Source organism: Camelus ferus, chromosome 23, assembly GCF_009834535.1.
Source record: "Camelus ferus isolate YT-003-E chromosome 23, BCGSAC_Cfer_1.0, whole genome shotgun sequence".
Taxonomy (NCBI): domain Eukaryota; kingdom Metazoa; phylum Chordata; class Mammalia; order Artiodactyla; family Camelidae; genus Camelus; species Camelus ferus.
This window is the reverse complement of record NC_045718.1, coordinates 10,729,489-10,743,146: the sequence shown is the minus strand read 5'-3', so window position 1 is coordinate 10,743,146 and position 13,658 is coordinate 10,729,489. Positions and strand designations below refer to the sequence as shown.

General features: G+C 45.9%; 1 protein-coding gene across 1 annotated transcript in view; it reads right to left on the bottom strand.

Moving 5' to 3' along the window:
* Window positions 1-13,658, bottom strand: part of PTPRC (protein tyrosine phosphatase receptor type C) — a 102,399-nt gene that overhangs the window by 38,526 nt on the left and 50,215 nt on the right. Inside the window, 8 exon segments of the mRNA XM_032466457.1 lie at window positions 2,236-2,394; window positions 3,812-3,940; window positions 5,065-5,191; window positions 5,223-5,281; window positions 7,007-7,033; window positions 8,171-8,251; window positions 9,029-9,172; window positions 12,909-13,106. Of these exon segments, the coding sequence (XP_032322348.1) occupies window positions 2,236-2,394; window positions 3,812-3,940; window positions 5,065-5,191; window positions 5,223-5,281; window positions 7,007-7,033; window positions 8,171-8,251; window positions 9,029-9,172; window positions 12,909-13,106 (924 nt within the window).

Genomic DNA, 13,658 nt, shown 5'->3' with positions numbered 1-13,658 from the left:
AGTTTTTGGGGGTGACTGGGAGACGTGGATTTAGGAAGCCCTTTCATCGCCAGCTCTCCATCCTTCCGCATGAAATCAGAATCACTTTAGTACGTTCTGTCAAAAGATCCTATGACAAACAAAGCTGCTGTAAACATCCATGTGAGGGTTTTTATGTGGACGTGAGATTTCAGCCCCTTTGGGTAAATACCAAGGAGTGTGGCGACTGGATTGCATGGTGAGATTACGTTGAGTTTAACAGGAACTGTCAAAATGCCTTCCAAAGCGACGCACTCTTTTGCACTCCCACCAGCAATGCATGCGAGTGCTTGCTGTTCCCCACCCTCTCCAACATTTGCTGACGTCAGTGCTCTGGATTCTGGCCACTCTAAAGGTGTGCAGCGATCCCTTATCGTTATTTTAGTTTTAATTTTCCTGATTACACATGACGTGGAGCATCTTCTCTTATGCTTATTTGACATCTGTGTATCTTCTTTGGCAACTATATACTTGATAATGTACTGAAGGGTCCACTTCATTAAACACAGATTTAGTATCTGTGTTCAGAGAAAAGACTGCTCTATAGTTGCCCAAGTTTTGCATCCACATAGCACTAACCTTAGGCCTATCCCAAATCTAACAGTAATCGAAATGAGTTGATAGATTTCCATGTTTTCTGTACTGTGGGGTAGTTTGGATAAGATAGGAAATAACTGCTCTTTGAATGTTGGCAAACTTGCTTTTATGGTTTTTCTTTTTTAAAGGGCAGGCGATATAAGCAGACAGGGAGTGTGAAGGGAGTGGAGAGGTACTGAACTATAATTTTAACCCCAATTTTCTAATGCTTTCTGGGTAAATGTCCATAATTCATATGTTCTAGAAAGTTATCCATTTTATCTAACTTTTCAGATTGGATGCAAAGTTTCTTCATAGTCTGTAAAATTTTTTCTGTATTTTTAATTTTCTTTTTTTTTTCATCCTTGGAGGAGGGATCATTTTGCTAGAGATCTATTTTATTATTCTTTTAATAAACAAGTCTTTAAATGTGTTAATAAATTCTTGATATTTTTGTTTGTTCCTTCTTTCAATAATTTATCCTCTAAACTTTGTTATTCTCTCCTTTCTACTATCTTTGCATTTGTTTTTGGTTCTTTTCCAAGCACTCTCCATTGATTTTCATTCAATAAATAGCAAAGCGATAAAAAGTTCCCCTAAAATGTCACTTGATCTTCCTTAAAGCTACAAATTCCCTCCAAATAGGTCTTTACTCAAGCCTGAATATCTTTGTTTCAAAAGGTGAATTTAAGCCATTTATATTTATAGTGACCTTGATACACTGTGACCTGTTTCTGCTATCTTACATTCTGTTTTCTACTTAGTGTTCTCTCTCTCCTCCCTCCCTGCCACCTTTTTCTTCTTCCTCTCCTGTCCCCTTCGTCTCCTTTCTCTCTCTCTCCCTCTCTCTCCAGCACACTCTCTCTCTCCCTCCTCTTTCTTTCCTCTTCTTCTTTCTCCTTTTCCTCTTTTAACATGTAGAATTTTTTATGCCGTAGCTTTCTTCTACTGTTTATAAGCAATGCCGTCTACTTGCCTCTTTCTCTCACGTTTTATAGTAGTTATGCATAAATTGTCTTATGTACAAATGACATATTTTCCTAGCAGATTCTAAATTTAACCAGATTCTCTAATTCTACTAAGTAAGACTGAAGCCTTAGCACTTTTCACTTTTCTCTCCCCTCACCTTCTAACTGCTGTTGTTTTCCAGAATTTTATTTTCCAGTTGTTATCAGTAGTTTATATTGCTGGCATTTTAGTAACAATTACTATTTGCCATTGATCCTTAGCTTTACCACGGTGTTCTATTAGCTTATGTGCTCACTATGCTTCTATCAGAGGCAAGATTTGCTAGAGGGGCAGAGGGTGTGGGACACACCAACGAGAGAAGGATGCTACAGGAAGAGAGGAAATGAAACGAGAAATGAGTGAACAAGCATTTCACTCATCTCACAGTTTTGTTTCCACCACAACCTCACCACAGCCTTTAATTTGCGCACGCGCGCACACACACACACAAAACTTGATGGAGGTTTGGATCCTCTGTCATTTATTTCTAAATTCTACTTTAAAGATTGATTCAAATCCATATTCTAAAACCCTTTCTCCAAATCCATAACAGCATTTTCTGTGATTCTCAAAGAATCATAAGAACATAAAAGGAAAAGAAATTTAACATATAAAAGTAAGTAATATACTCACCTCCAAAATCTGTTTTAATAGTTTCAGTTTGGTTAGTAATAATCAGGTTATTATAGTATACTTGTGAACTACAAATGTAAGTCATTTGAGGTTCAAGGCCTTTGAATTCCAATTTGTTACTACTAATTTGTTCACTGCTATTTTGTCGAGGGTAGTCACCTAAAAGAAGTAAGGATTGCATGTGAGTACATGACTGTAACACATCACATTTGAATTTTATTTTGTACTTATATCTATACTTATTATCTGTTAGATTAGAAACCTATGCAAAAGGCCAAAACAACAAGTAAAAATTCTGAAAACTGCTATAACAGTGTATGCGTTTGCCATACTCAATTGTAAAGAAAATGTTAGGCAGTAAGACTAAATTTGACAGTGTCTCTCATTTACCTGAGGGAATGAGGCGTTAGCTCACTACTCTCTGTTCAGAAACTGAGATTGCACTTGAGTTCCTCTTTACCTTGTAGATATCCTAGGTCGTTGGGTTTTTTTACATGTTTTAACTGAAGTACAGTTGATTTACAATGTTTCAGGTGTACAGCAAAGTGATATATTCTTTTTCAGATTCCCTTCCATTATAGGCTATTACAAGAGATTGAACATAGTTCGTGTGCTCTACAATAGTTCCTTGTTGTTTATCTATTTTATGTATAGTAGTGTGTGTCTATTAATCCCAAACTCCTAATTTATCTCTCCCCCACCTTCCCTTTTGGTAGCCATAAGTTTGTTTTCTACGTCTTAGATCAGTGTTTTCTCATCAGTCTGTCGTAAGTTTGTTCTTGTTTGCCTTGTATTGCTTGCATCTAAGTGGAGCATATTTCCCATAACATGACGATTACAACCAGCATCATACTCCAGCCTTTGTGTGAGAGTGTGTGTGTTTGTGTCTGTCTGTCCATCTTGCCAACCATGGCGTAGCAGATGGCTTTCTGCCAGGGGAGGGAGATTTCATCTCCATAAATACAAATGAAAGGAAATTAAAAGTTATTAAATCAGTCATCATTAAAACGAAATGTTATCTCAATTGTCCCCCCTCCCATGAACCCAAATTCCCATTCCTAGAAGCACTTAGCACCCTTTTTCTACTCTTCTCTGATCCAAGTCTGCCGGCAGCTGCTCATGGTGGTGCTGAGGGAGGGCCGGCAGGGCGAGCCCTCTGGCCCATGGGTCTCAGGGCTTTCGCTCTAGCAGTATGCGTGTCACGATTTTTTATAACTCTTTTCTCTGATTTTCAACAATGCCCATGTATAACAGTTGCCAAGAAAATTCTTATAAATTAATTGATATTACTATTTCAAAAATCATTTTTCAGGGGGAGTATTTGTCTATTTTGTGAATGTGAGGGGTATAGAGAATACAGTGATTTGATTCCAAACACATCATGGGCTATGAAGGAAAGAGAGAGAGACAGAGACAGACAGACAGAATGGAAAAAGGAAGAAAAATAGAAGAAAGAAAGGTAAGAAGGAAGAGAGGGGAGGGGGAGGGAGGGAGAGAGGGAGGCCGGATTAGGTAACGCCTAGAGAAACTTCCCACGGTAGAGGAAAACCTCTTCTGGTCAACGCCAGACTCTTACCGCACTGAAATTTGTACGTAATTTTATTTGCATCACAAGCGCTGCTTCCATTTTTTCTCCAAATTAAACAAAGAGACGTAGCTGCATTTTCAGGCTCCACACAAACTTCAAGCTTAAAATGTCCAGGATCTGTCAAGAAGAGGATGTAAAAATAGGTGATGAGTACTTAGTGCTGTGCCGTAGGCTCCGTGATCGTCTTTGAAACTATATTCACCACACAGAATTTGGCAAGAATCTAGGTTACTTTGGTAAAAGTCTAAGGCCTCTCAGGGTTTTGCATTTCTTGAACGTTTAGTTTATTCTTTTTGAACGTCACACATATTAGTAGCTTTTCATTTAGGATTTATGCTACATTGAAGAAATGGTACTCAAGCAAACGTCCAGATGAAATTGCATTTTTTTTTTGTGCATTTTAAAACACTCATTCCATTTAGTTTTCTTATTTATATCTTCAAATTTTCACTTACACTTTGATTGTTTTATTGAATGATCATTACACAGAGCTTGAAGTCTTCCCTCTTGGGAAATGTTATTTTTTTAAGCAGTCATTTTCTATTTTTAATTGGTAATGTATTTCAGAAACCTTTAGAAAAAGTGAATAAGTTAAGTGGCATTTTTTCAAAAACACCAGACTTTGACCTGTTTCAAACATTAGCAAGCCCATCAGCGCTCTTGGATTGTTCACAGAGGAGAGAGATTCAGCAAGTTCACGCAGTCCGCGGATCCCTTCTGGAAAGTGCGTGTTGTTGAGGCGGCCTCTGTGGAGCGGGCTCCTGGGGTGGCCCCTTCGTCCCCGGAAGCCGCCCTGAGCGCTCTGACGCACCCGTGACTCAGCTTTGTGGGGTGAACGCACTTTTGCTCCTTCCACAAACATCAAACCTTTGACTTTCCGTTTCCCCTCCAAGATACTGCAGCCACGCTTGGATTTAGAAGGGCTGCTGTGGGCACATCCGTGTCGAACGACTTGAATTAGGTAGAGGAGGAAAAAGCTGAGCAGTCGCTCAGGAGGAGCCACATCTCATCGACGTGAGCCGCCCTCATGAAGTGCAGGGAGGCGGGTGTTCACACGGTTGTTGGATTAATGGGACAAACGCAGAGGCTTGTGGGCGGTCCTGTTGTCACTGGGTCAGGAGAGTGGGAAGTCCACCCCGCTGGCCTGTTCTCCCACCTGCTGATTCCTGTGACCACTGGGAGGCGCCACACGCAAACCTGCCTTGTTGTAAACACACAGACAGAAATCAGTGGACATGTACCTGGTGGAACTTCGAGTTGTAGAGATTTAGGTGGATCGCCACACGAGTCATGTTTTATCTCAACAGTGTGATTTGTGCACGTCTCCAGACCATGCAGCTGGTTCTGCCTACACTCAAGGGGGCTCACATGTCACTTCATCACCAGCAGCAAGTTTTGCGCTGTATGTTCCGTTACCGTTGTAAGAGTAATTCACACTGATGCCTTCATATTTATTTTCTGAAAGAAAATTAAACCACGAAGATTGTCCTTTAGTTTTCAGAACGAATAAACCTACATTGCTGTAATACAAACTCAACACGTACTTTAAAAAAATAGCAAATCACCAACAAAATATCCCCAGGAACATAAAAAAGGAAAAGGACACACCGGGGGCCTCCATGTCGCTCTTTCGTAATTCCGTCTGTCACCACCCTAGCAAGGACCCTGGCTTGTGAGCTTGTATTTATATGATTGTTGGATTCATGTCTGTCTGTCTTCCTAACTGGACCGTAAATCCCATGAGAGCAAAGTCCTGTCTGTTTTGATCATCACCGCAGATCCAGATCCCTGTGTCACACTTGTCATGAGCAGGGCCTCGGTGACTGTTGAATTACGCAGCAACGCACAGTGCACCTGGCACGTTCCTTCTCCTGCTTTATCACCCCCTTGCTTTCTGAAACGGAGTTCGGGATGACCTCTTTCTCTCGACATGCGGAACATCGTACTTGGAGACCGCAGGTGCCATCATTCCTCCGCTTTTGTAAGATTATGGATAACGATGCCTCCTTAGTGTGAAAATGAGCGTGTAGTCTCACACTCCCCTTTATTCAAATAGATGCCACTGACTGGTGAATATGTCTCTTCAACACCCATTGATATATTCACTCATTTTTTTTTAGTGCAACAAAAATTACGAAGCCCTTATTTAGCTTAAGATGCTGTCCCGAGCACTAGGGATACAAGCGCTAAGCTTTGGGGACCCTAGGATCCAACATGGACACAGGCATAAGCAGGAACCACAGAAAACAGGAAAAACACCTAAAATAAGATCATGCACAAAATAATACGGAGTAAAAGGACAGAGAAGTCGGTTCGGACTGTAGGCACAGGAGAGGTGTCCGGAGGAGGTGACTCCATTTGCATTTTAACTTGGGAGCAGGGCATGGACAGACTGATGGAGGAGGAGGCGCCGGGTGAGGATGGCGTGGGATTCCAAGGGGAGAGGAAGGAGAGCAGGAGGGAAGACGGGGCCCGCAAGAAACGTGTGCTTGAAAAGCTACGTATGCTGGCATGTTACCTAGTGAACAGTGCGAGGAAGCAGTAACACATGAGAAACCTGGTCACGCGGGGTCATATTAATCAAGCAAACACACGAAGGTGGATGTTCACTCTGAATGTGCGGAGAGCCACCGAAGGCAGCGACCCCAGCGGTGAGATCTAGGAACACTTGGAGGCAGGAGCCCTGGCCATGAAGAAGGACCCTGGTTCCACTGAGAACACAGGAAGAATAATGGGAAAAGGACGGGCACAAGCTGTTCTCAAGCACCTGCTCTGAGCTGAACCCTGGCAAGACAGAGAGACAGAGACAGACAGACAGGAGGACCTGTTCTCTTCTTGATTAGCCGTGAGGTATTATTCAGATTTCATGTTTCTCATCACCCTGAATCCTCCCCCCAGCCCAAGACAAACTCGTTATCTTATCACTGTATAAAATCCCAAACTGAAGTTAACTGTTTCGCTAGTAACTATCAACCCGGGTCCTCAGAGCCAGGTCCAAGTATGACGTCGAAGCTTCTTGCCCTGAAGGATCTTGGCTTTTAAGAACGGGAGACAACCACCGGCAAGGAGCTAGAGTCAGGGAGTTTAGCTCGCTAGGGAGTGTTGGAAGCTTGGAATAGAGAAGGAAGTAATTTAAGAGCTTTTCTAAAGTGACAGACGTTGCCTTTAATTAAACAAACTTACCACATGCTGGCTTACGAGTTGTAGTAGCTGTAATAGACAAAAAAAAAAAAAAAAAAAAAGAATTCAAATTATGAAAGCTGCATTTTAGAATATCTCCGCTCTGTCATTTTGGGGCAGGGCGCTTCACAAAGGTTCATCTCCATAAACTGGAGAGGCGACTGAGCTAGGCGGAGCAGATTAACGCAGAGGTGGCGGTGCCTGGTCCCACGTCTTGATCTCAAAACTTCAAAGGTTGTAAACCAAGGAGCTAGTTCTATAAGACATTTTCATGAATTGACCCAATGAGCACAACTGTGACTGTGTCGCATTAAGACCTGGTGGACACACATTGATCACAGAATGGCAATAACGCGGCCGACTGTTCATTTAAAAAGTCTTCATCCCCTTAACGAATCTCAAATACCTTTATAGAATCGCTACCCCTGGAGAGTTCAGTTCACACCTTTGTTTAAAAAAAAGTCAGAGAGTAAGCAAGGGCTGCTTCACTCCCTGGTTTAACTTCTGTAAGCTTCACACAGATACTGGGTCCAGGGCGCCAAACTGTGCTCCCCAGCCCCTGAGACATATCTTGTGTGAGTGCGTGTCTTTGACTGAAGAACTGAGTGGAAATGTGCTTTGTGGAGGCTGAGAGCTCTCCGCTAATCTGATCGTTGAGTTGGAGAAATTGGGGGGAGAATGGTACGCTTGCAGGCTCTGCGTGGCTGACCTCTGATGGACACCCACCAAGTGATGGCCATTCACGCCCTGCCTTTGTCTCCACGCCCCGCGCGCACGGCTGGGGCCCTGTGATCACTCCCCTGCTACTGACCTCGTGAAACAGAGATCCCCACTGATAGAACTGTCCTTTTTCATCCTAATACCAAAACCCGCTCTTAGAAGCCCTAGCCTAGCTGGTCATTTCTCTGTGCGTCTCATGAAGCACACAACTCTTGAGGGATGCTGCGACCGTGACGTCGTAGGTTGTCACCGCAACACCACGCCCTGAGCTTTAGCTGCCGCACTGCCGACACAGAGCAGTGGTTCTGACTAGCCCTCGGGACTAGAACCCTCAAGTGAACTTCTCCGGGAAAGAGCCCAGGGCGGAGCAAACGGAAGACCCTTCTGTGAGCGTGTCCCAAGCGCGTGGCGGTGCTGTGACTGCATGACTGGGGGTCAGGCTGTCACCTATGGTTGTGGGAGCTGTTGCAGAGTACGTGCTTGCTGCAGTGGTCAGAGAGGATGGTGCAGGGGGTGTGGAGAGCGAATCTGCAAGGAAATGAACAGAGGAACACCGGTTAATGCGTCTGTCACGTTGCAGGGCGAGGCGGAAACGCTTCAGCAAAGACCAACTTAACCGAATCTCTTCCTAGTTTGAATTGACACTCGCTTGTTTTTTAAAACAAGAAAGTGAATCAAAGGTTAATCTACACAAGGCTCTTTAAGATAACTAACAGTTCAAAGGATTGGAACTAAGCATCAGGTAAGCTGAGAGGAAGCCGTTCGTTGCTTGGTACAATTCTGCCTTGATGTGCAGTCCTGCCCAGGCTAGTCCTTACCCGATCAGTTACCACTCTCCTTATTTTAATTACTAACAAGGACACCAGTTACACTTTTGTTCTATTCATTTCATACCAGGCTTTTTACAGATTCAGTGCTCACATCCATTGTGTGAAATGAATATCATTACATCCATTTCTCCAGAAGGGAAAACCGACACACAGAAAGCTAAGAGTCACTTGTCCCAAAGTCAGCTAGGAAATTAAGAGGCTGGATTTGCTCTCAGCTAGATGACACTAAAATCTGTTATCTTTCTTCTTTGCCATAAACTTTTATAACATAAATAATAAAATAAAATAGGCCCAGAAAAAGCTTTCTGGTAAGTTGGGGAGGAGTGTTTTGCCTAATTTAGTAACAATATGTGAAAATTGGTAAAATGGGAAAGCTGCAAGTAATATTTGGTGTGAAATGAAAGAGCTGCATGAAAGTTTCAAGTTTTTATCTCATCATCCAGCACCTAAAACACCTAGAGCATCACGGTCAAACCTGAGGTGGTATTTTTGGTGGTCGAGTTGGAGATGCGTGGAGGCAAGGCAGCGAGGCTGCTGTGTGCGGGGCTGAGGGTGGTTGCTGGTGAGGGAGCAGTGTCTGCGGGCAAGGTGCGGGCTGTCATCCTCTCTCCGGGAGCACCTGCAATCAGACAGGTCGTCAGCAGCGCCACGCACCCCTGCCGCCCGCGCCAGGGCAGGGGCCACGCAGCCAACGTCCGCATGCCCGCTGCTGCTGCAGCCCTCGTGCTACGCCACAACGTATGTGCCTGCAAAACGGGCTGCAAAGCAGCACGGCTTGTGGGAGGGACGAGCTCACGGACAGACGGCTCAGATCCCGCGCAGTTTTGCAAGCACAGCACACATTTGGAAAGGGTCTGGGATCTCCGCCTGGAGGACTGCCCGGGGGAGGGCTGCTTTAGAGAGCCCTGAGAACACGCAGAGTGGGAGCCGCTGGCTGCTGCCTGAGACAGCAGGGCTGGAAGTGAGCTCTGAGGGCCAGAGGCTGCGGCCAGGTCTGCACGGGGGCCTGCGGCCCGCCCTGCCCAGCACCTCAGGTGGGACGTGCCTCTCTAGGGAGGGACCCCTGGGTGCAGGTGCTTCGCCTAATTTTCCTGAAGCAGAGCTGGAGGGGATGCTGCCCGTGCAGCTGCTGAGCTCGGGTTTTTTCCTTCCAGCTGAAGGTCCTAATTCTACCTTCTCTACGGAGACCAGGAAAACTCAGACGGGATTGGAGCCCACGAGCCTCCACGTTACACAGACAACATCCCCTCCTCTCCAACCTCATACATGCTAGCGAGTGTAGACCATCAAGGGTGGCCGCCCACGAGACCCCACCCTGTGTCTGGTCAGGACGTTCCATCATCAAGGTCAGAGCACCTACAGCAGGTCGCACCTTCCTCCCAGCACAGGCGGGCCACGGGCGCTCACTGGGTGCCCACCGCCTGCTCAGCACCTTGCTAGTGGTCCCGACAAAGGCAAAGGAAATTCGGGACCAGCTCCTATTTGAGTTCATGTGGTTATTTCACCGTCACGATCCCTGGGGTCACTGGTTCAACAGTGTGAGGTTAGTCTTGGATTTGCAGTCGGATCCTCAGTATTCAAGCCCAGCGCACGGGCGCACGTGCTCCGATGCCAGCACACAGGCGGCCTCCAATCACACATGTACACGTCACGAGGCTTGAACGGGCATCTTCCAAAATTCTGAGTTTGGGTTCTCAGCTCAATCTTCAAAAACCACTAAACTTTCCAAATTTAACTCAATCGTGGAATAGAATGAACAACAGAAACATCAATTTTTCAGCTCTGGCTTCTCAGAGGAAGGTTCCAACAGAGCAAGGAAAAGAGTAGAAAATGCATTTTTTTTTTTATCCTTTAAAAAAAATAGGAGGCACAGAACTGGCCTTCTGCAAATTTTGGGATCAGCCAGGCTTGCCTTCCTCCACACTCTTTTCTTCTCTTTTCGCTTACCCGTGTTCTCTCTGCCCCTCCCAGGTGTCCTTGGTCGTCAGGAGGTTCTGAGGGGCCCTCCCCCACTCGCTAAATCGCCCACCTCCCCTTTCATATGAAAACCACTTCCCTTGAGCAGGTAATCTCAAGGATGGCTTAGGAGTGGTAATTACTATTTTAATTAGGTTAATCAATCTTAATCGATTTTTAACCAGTGGAATGCGCCCCTGTGAGAGGAAGAATTCCTTGATGGGGCAAAGCAGAGTAGTCTGTGTGACAATCAGCCCCCAGGTCATGCCTCCTTCCCGGCCACACCCCGGGAATCCATGGATTTGCTAACAGCGCCACATTTTTTTTACTGCGGTTTCCACGGTAGTGGGAGCCAGGAAACCAGGCAGGGAGGTGAGGGCAGCTCTTTTCCCAGATGTTTAAAGTCTGTGGATTGCCTGTCATGATTTTTCAGGCCAAGGGAAGTGTCTTAACGCTTCAAAATAATAATTACTCTACTTGATATATATTGCTTCCGCGTGGGATTCATACTGAAGGGAAAGTCACTGTGCTGTCAGGCTCCCCACTCACACCTGTCACTTCCAGGCCCTCAGGTCACTAATGGCTACACGTGTCTGTGTGCATTTTTAACCCGAGAAACATGCTTGTTTTCCAGGATAAAAAAGGGCACCGTGAACTGATTAGACAGTGATTTTGGAAAGACCAGGGAGGGGATAGTCTGCAGCTTTTATAGACAGAGGTGCTTAACTGAAAGAATCTTGGTGTTCGAACGGAGAATGTAAGCATCTAATTTTTTTTCAGTCTTTTAATAAACAGTGTACTTGTGGTTACAATTTCTCAGTGCGCTTCATCGATAAGAGGCACGGCCTGCTTTTCATCCGTCTGTTACTGGCAGGAGGTCCTGAAGTAAAGAATCTGCGTACACATTCTTCATCTCTAACGAAAGGAAGTTTTCACTGCGCAGTAACACTTGTCCCAAACAGAAACAGAGGAAGCCCTGAAGAACCCCGTGAACAGGCTTTCCCAGTGCACTCGTAATTCTCATTCTTTAGTATTTCATCTCCATTACAAGGACCTTTGTTACGTGGTCTCCTGGCGGGAGGGTAACTATGAAAGGATGAATTTCCAAATTCATCAACCAGCAAATGCGACCCGTGGACTAGCGCTTGGATTCCCTCCCCGCGTCGTTAAACGGTGTCCGTGCGCTCTTCGTAGCTGCACGAGTCTAGGCGGCCGGCAGCCCGGACTTGGCGCGGCCCGGGAGCGGGGCTGACGCTGCGGGGCAGGCGTCCGGGAGCCACGGCCGGCAGAGGGCGCCAGCGGGCCCGCGGGCGCCGACAGGTGCAGCGTCCGCGCTGACGGACGCCGAAGGCCGGAAGGTGAGGTCATTGCATCAACACCTCCCCAGCGCAGGTGAAAATTTCAAATACCGAGAGGTTATAAGCAGCAAACTGGTATTACAGTTTACCAAAGTGGGAAATGGCTCCGTCTCTTCAAGAGCCAATCTGCCCGTATTTCAGTTCACCTGGCGGGAGGGCAGCCAGAAACCTCCATCAAGATGGTGCTCAAAACTCTGCACATACCCTGGGCCGCAAGTCCGGGCCGGAGCTCCCCACGCTTGTGCTCCAAGCCAAGACTGATGACCTTACTGAACACAGAGCTCAGTCTCTGATCAGAGCATGTCTAGAAACTGTCTGCTTCACAAAGGACCAACAAGCAGATCGGGGTGCCCCCGGATTCCAGGGGCATCCGGGGCTACGCCGGGCAGAAACACCTCCTACGGTAGCCTGATATTTTGCTATGAACTTGGCCACAGTACCTTAAATTCTACCATTAGGATGCACAACCCTAATTTATTAATTTTTGAAAAATAATGCAGCTATTGCTAGAAGAAATCCAAATAACTAAACTGGATTGTTAATCCTCAGTGTGGTTAAAAAAAAATGAACTGTCTGTCTCTGATAATTTTCTGATATTGAGAATCTGAAACTGAACCAAGAAAGATTCTACTCCGGGGTAAGAGCCAGGGAGGGCGGGGCCGACCCAGACCCGCAGCAGGGAGTTCTGACCTGTCGGGCCGACAGGAAGCCTAGGTGAGCGGGACCAGGAGAATGATGTGGTTGGCAGAGACAGATCAGGGAACACCGAAAACACCCCCAACCCGGATTTTGCCCAGGCGGACTTCCCTCGCCCCCTGCTCCCTGACAGCCCCAGGGCGTCACTTCAGTCAGCCAACGTTTCATTCACACCTGGATGTTCTGCGTTTTACACACTTTGTAAGATCACACACAAAGAACCTAAACACTTAAAGAAAAACTGTTCTGATGACTTTAAAATTTAAAAAAAGAAGAAGAAATAAAGAAAAAACAGAAAGAGAGCCAAGTCTCCCTAACCCCATCTGAGTTAGGATGTCCGCCAACCTGTGACAGCAGGAGTCCCATTGTGAGCCGTATGGTCCCAGGAGACTTCCGCGGTGGGGCTGCCTGGGTTTAGAGGAGGCACGGTCTCTGAGGCGGCCTTGCCTGGTTCAGAGATGCTTGCGGGTGAGAATGCAGTGGTGCGAGCAGGAAAGGGGTCACTTGGAGGCAGACTTGTGGACGCCTCTGTTGTGTTCAGTCCTGCCACAGTCATGAGAGATGCAGGGAGGAGAAAATCAACAGGTGAGGTGAATCATATCCTGAAACGTCAGCCCATCTGAGCCTACTGACTCCCATCCATGACGATGTGTACTTAAATGTGCATACATGTACGTGTGTGCCCATGCACACACCACACAGCTGTGAGTCACGGTGTATATGTGTATAGGCGTGTGCATTTGAAAGTGCACACACGTATGTGCACCTGCATAGATACAGCTGTAGATGCCATCAGAGGTGTAGATATAATAGATTAAGATCGAAAACAAACTCAGCAGTAGAGTGTGTGCCTCTCAAGCAGGAGATTCCCGGTTCAGTCCCCAGTCCCTCCATTAAGATAAATAAATAAATAAATAAATACAACTTAATTACCTCCCCTGCACCCCCCAAAAGTATATAGCACTATATGTCAGTTATATCTCAATTTTTAAAAACTGGAAGAAAAATACTTTGAAAAAATGTCTAGGGGAAGGGTATAGCTCAGTGGCAGAGCACATGCTTAGCATGCATGAGGTCCTGAGTTCAAGCCCCAGT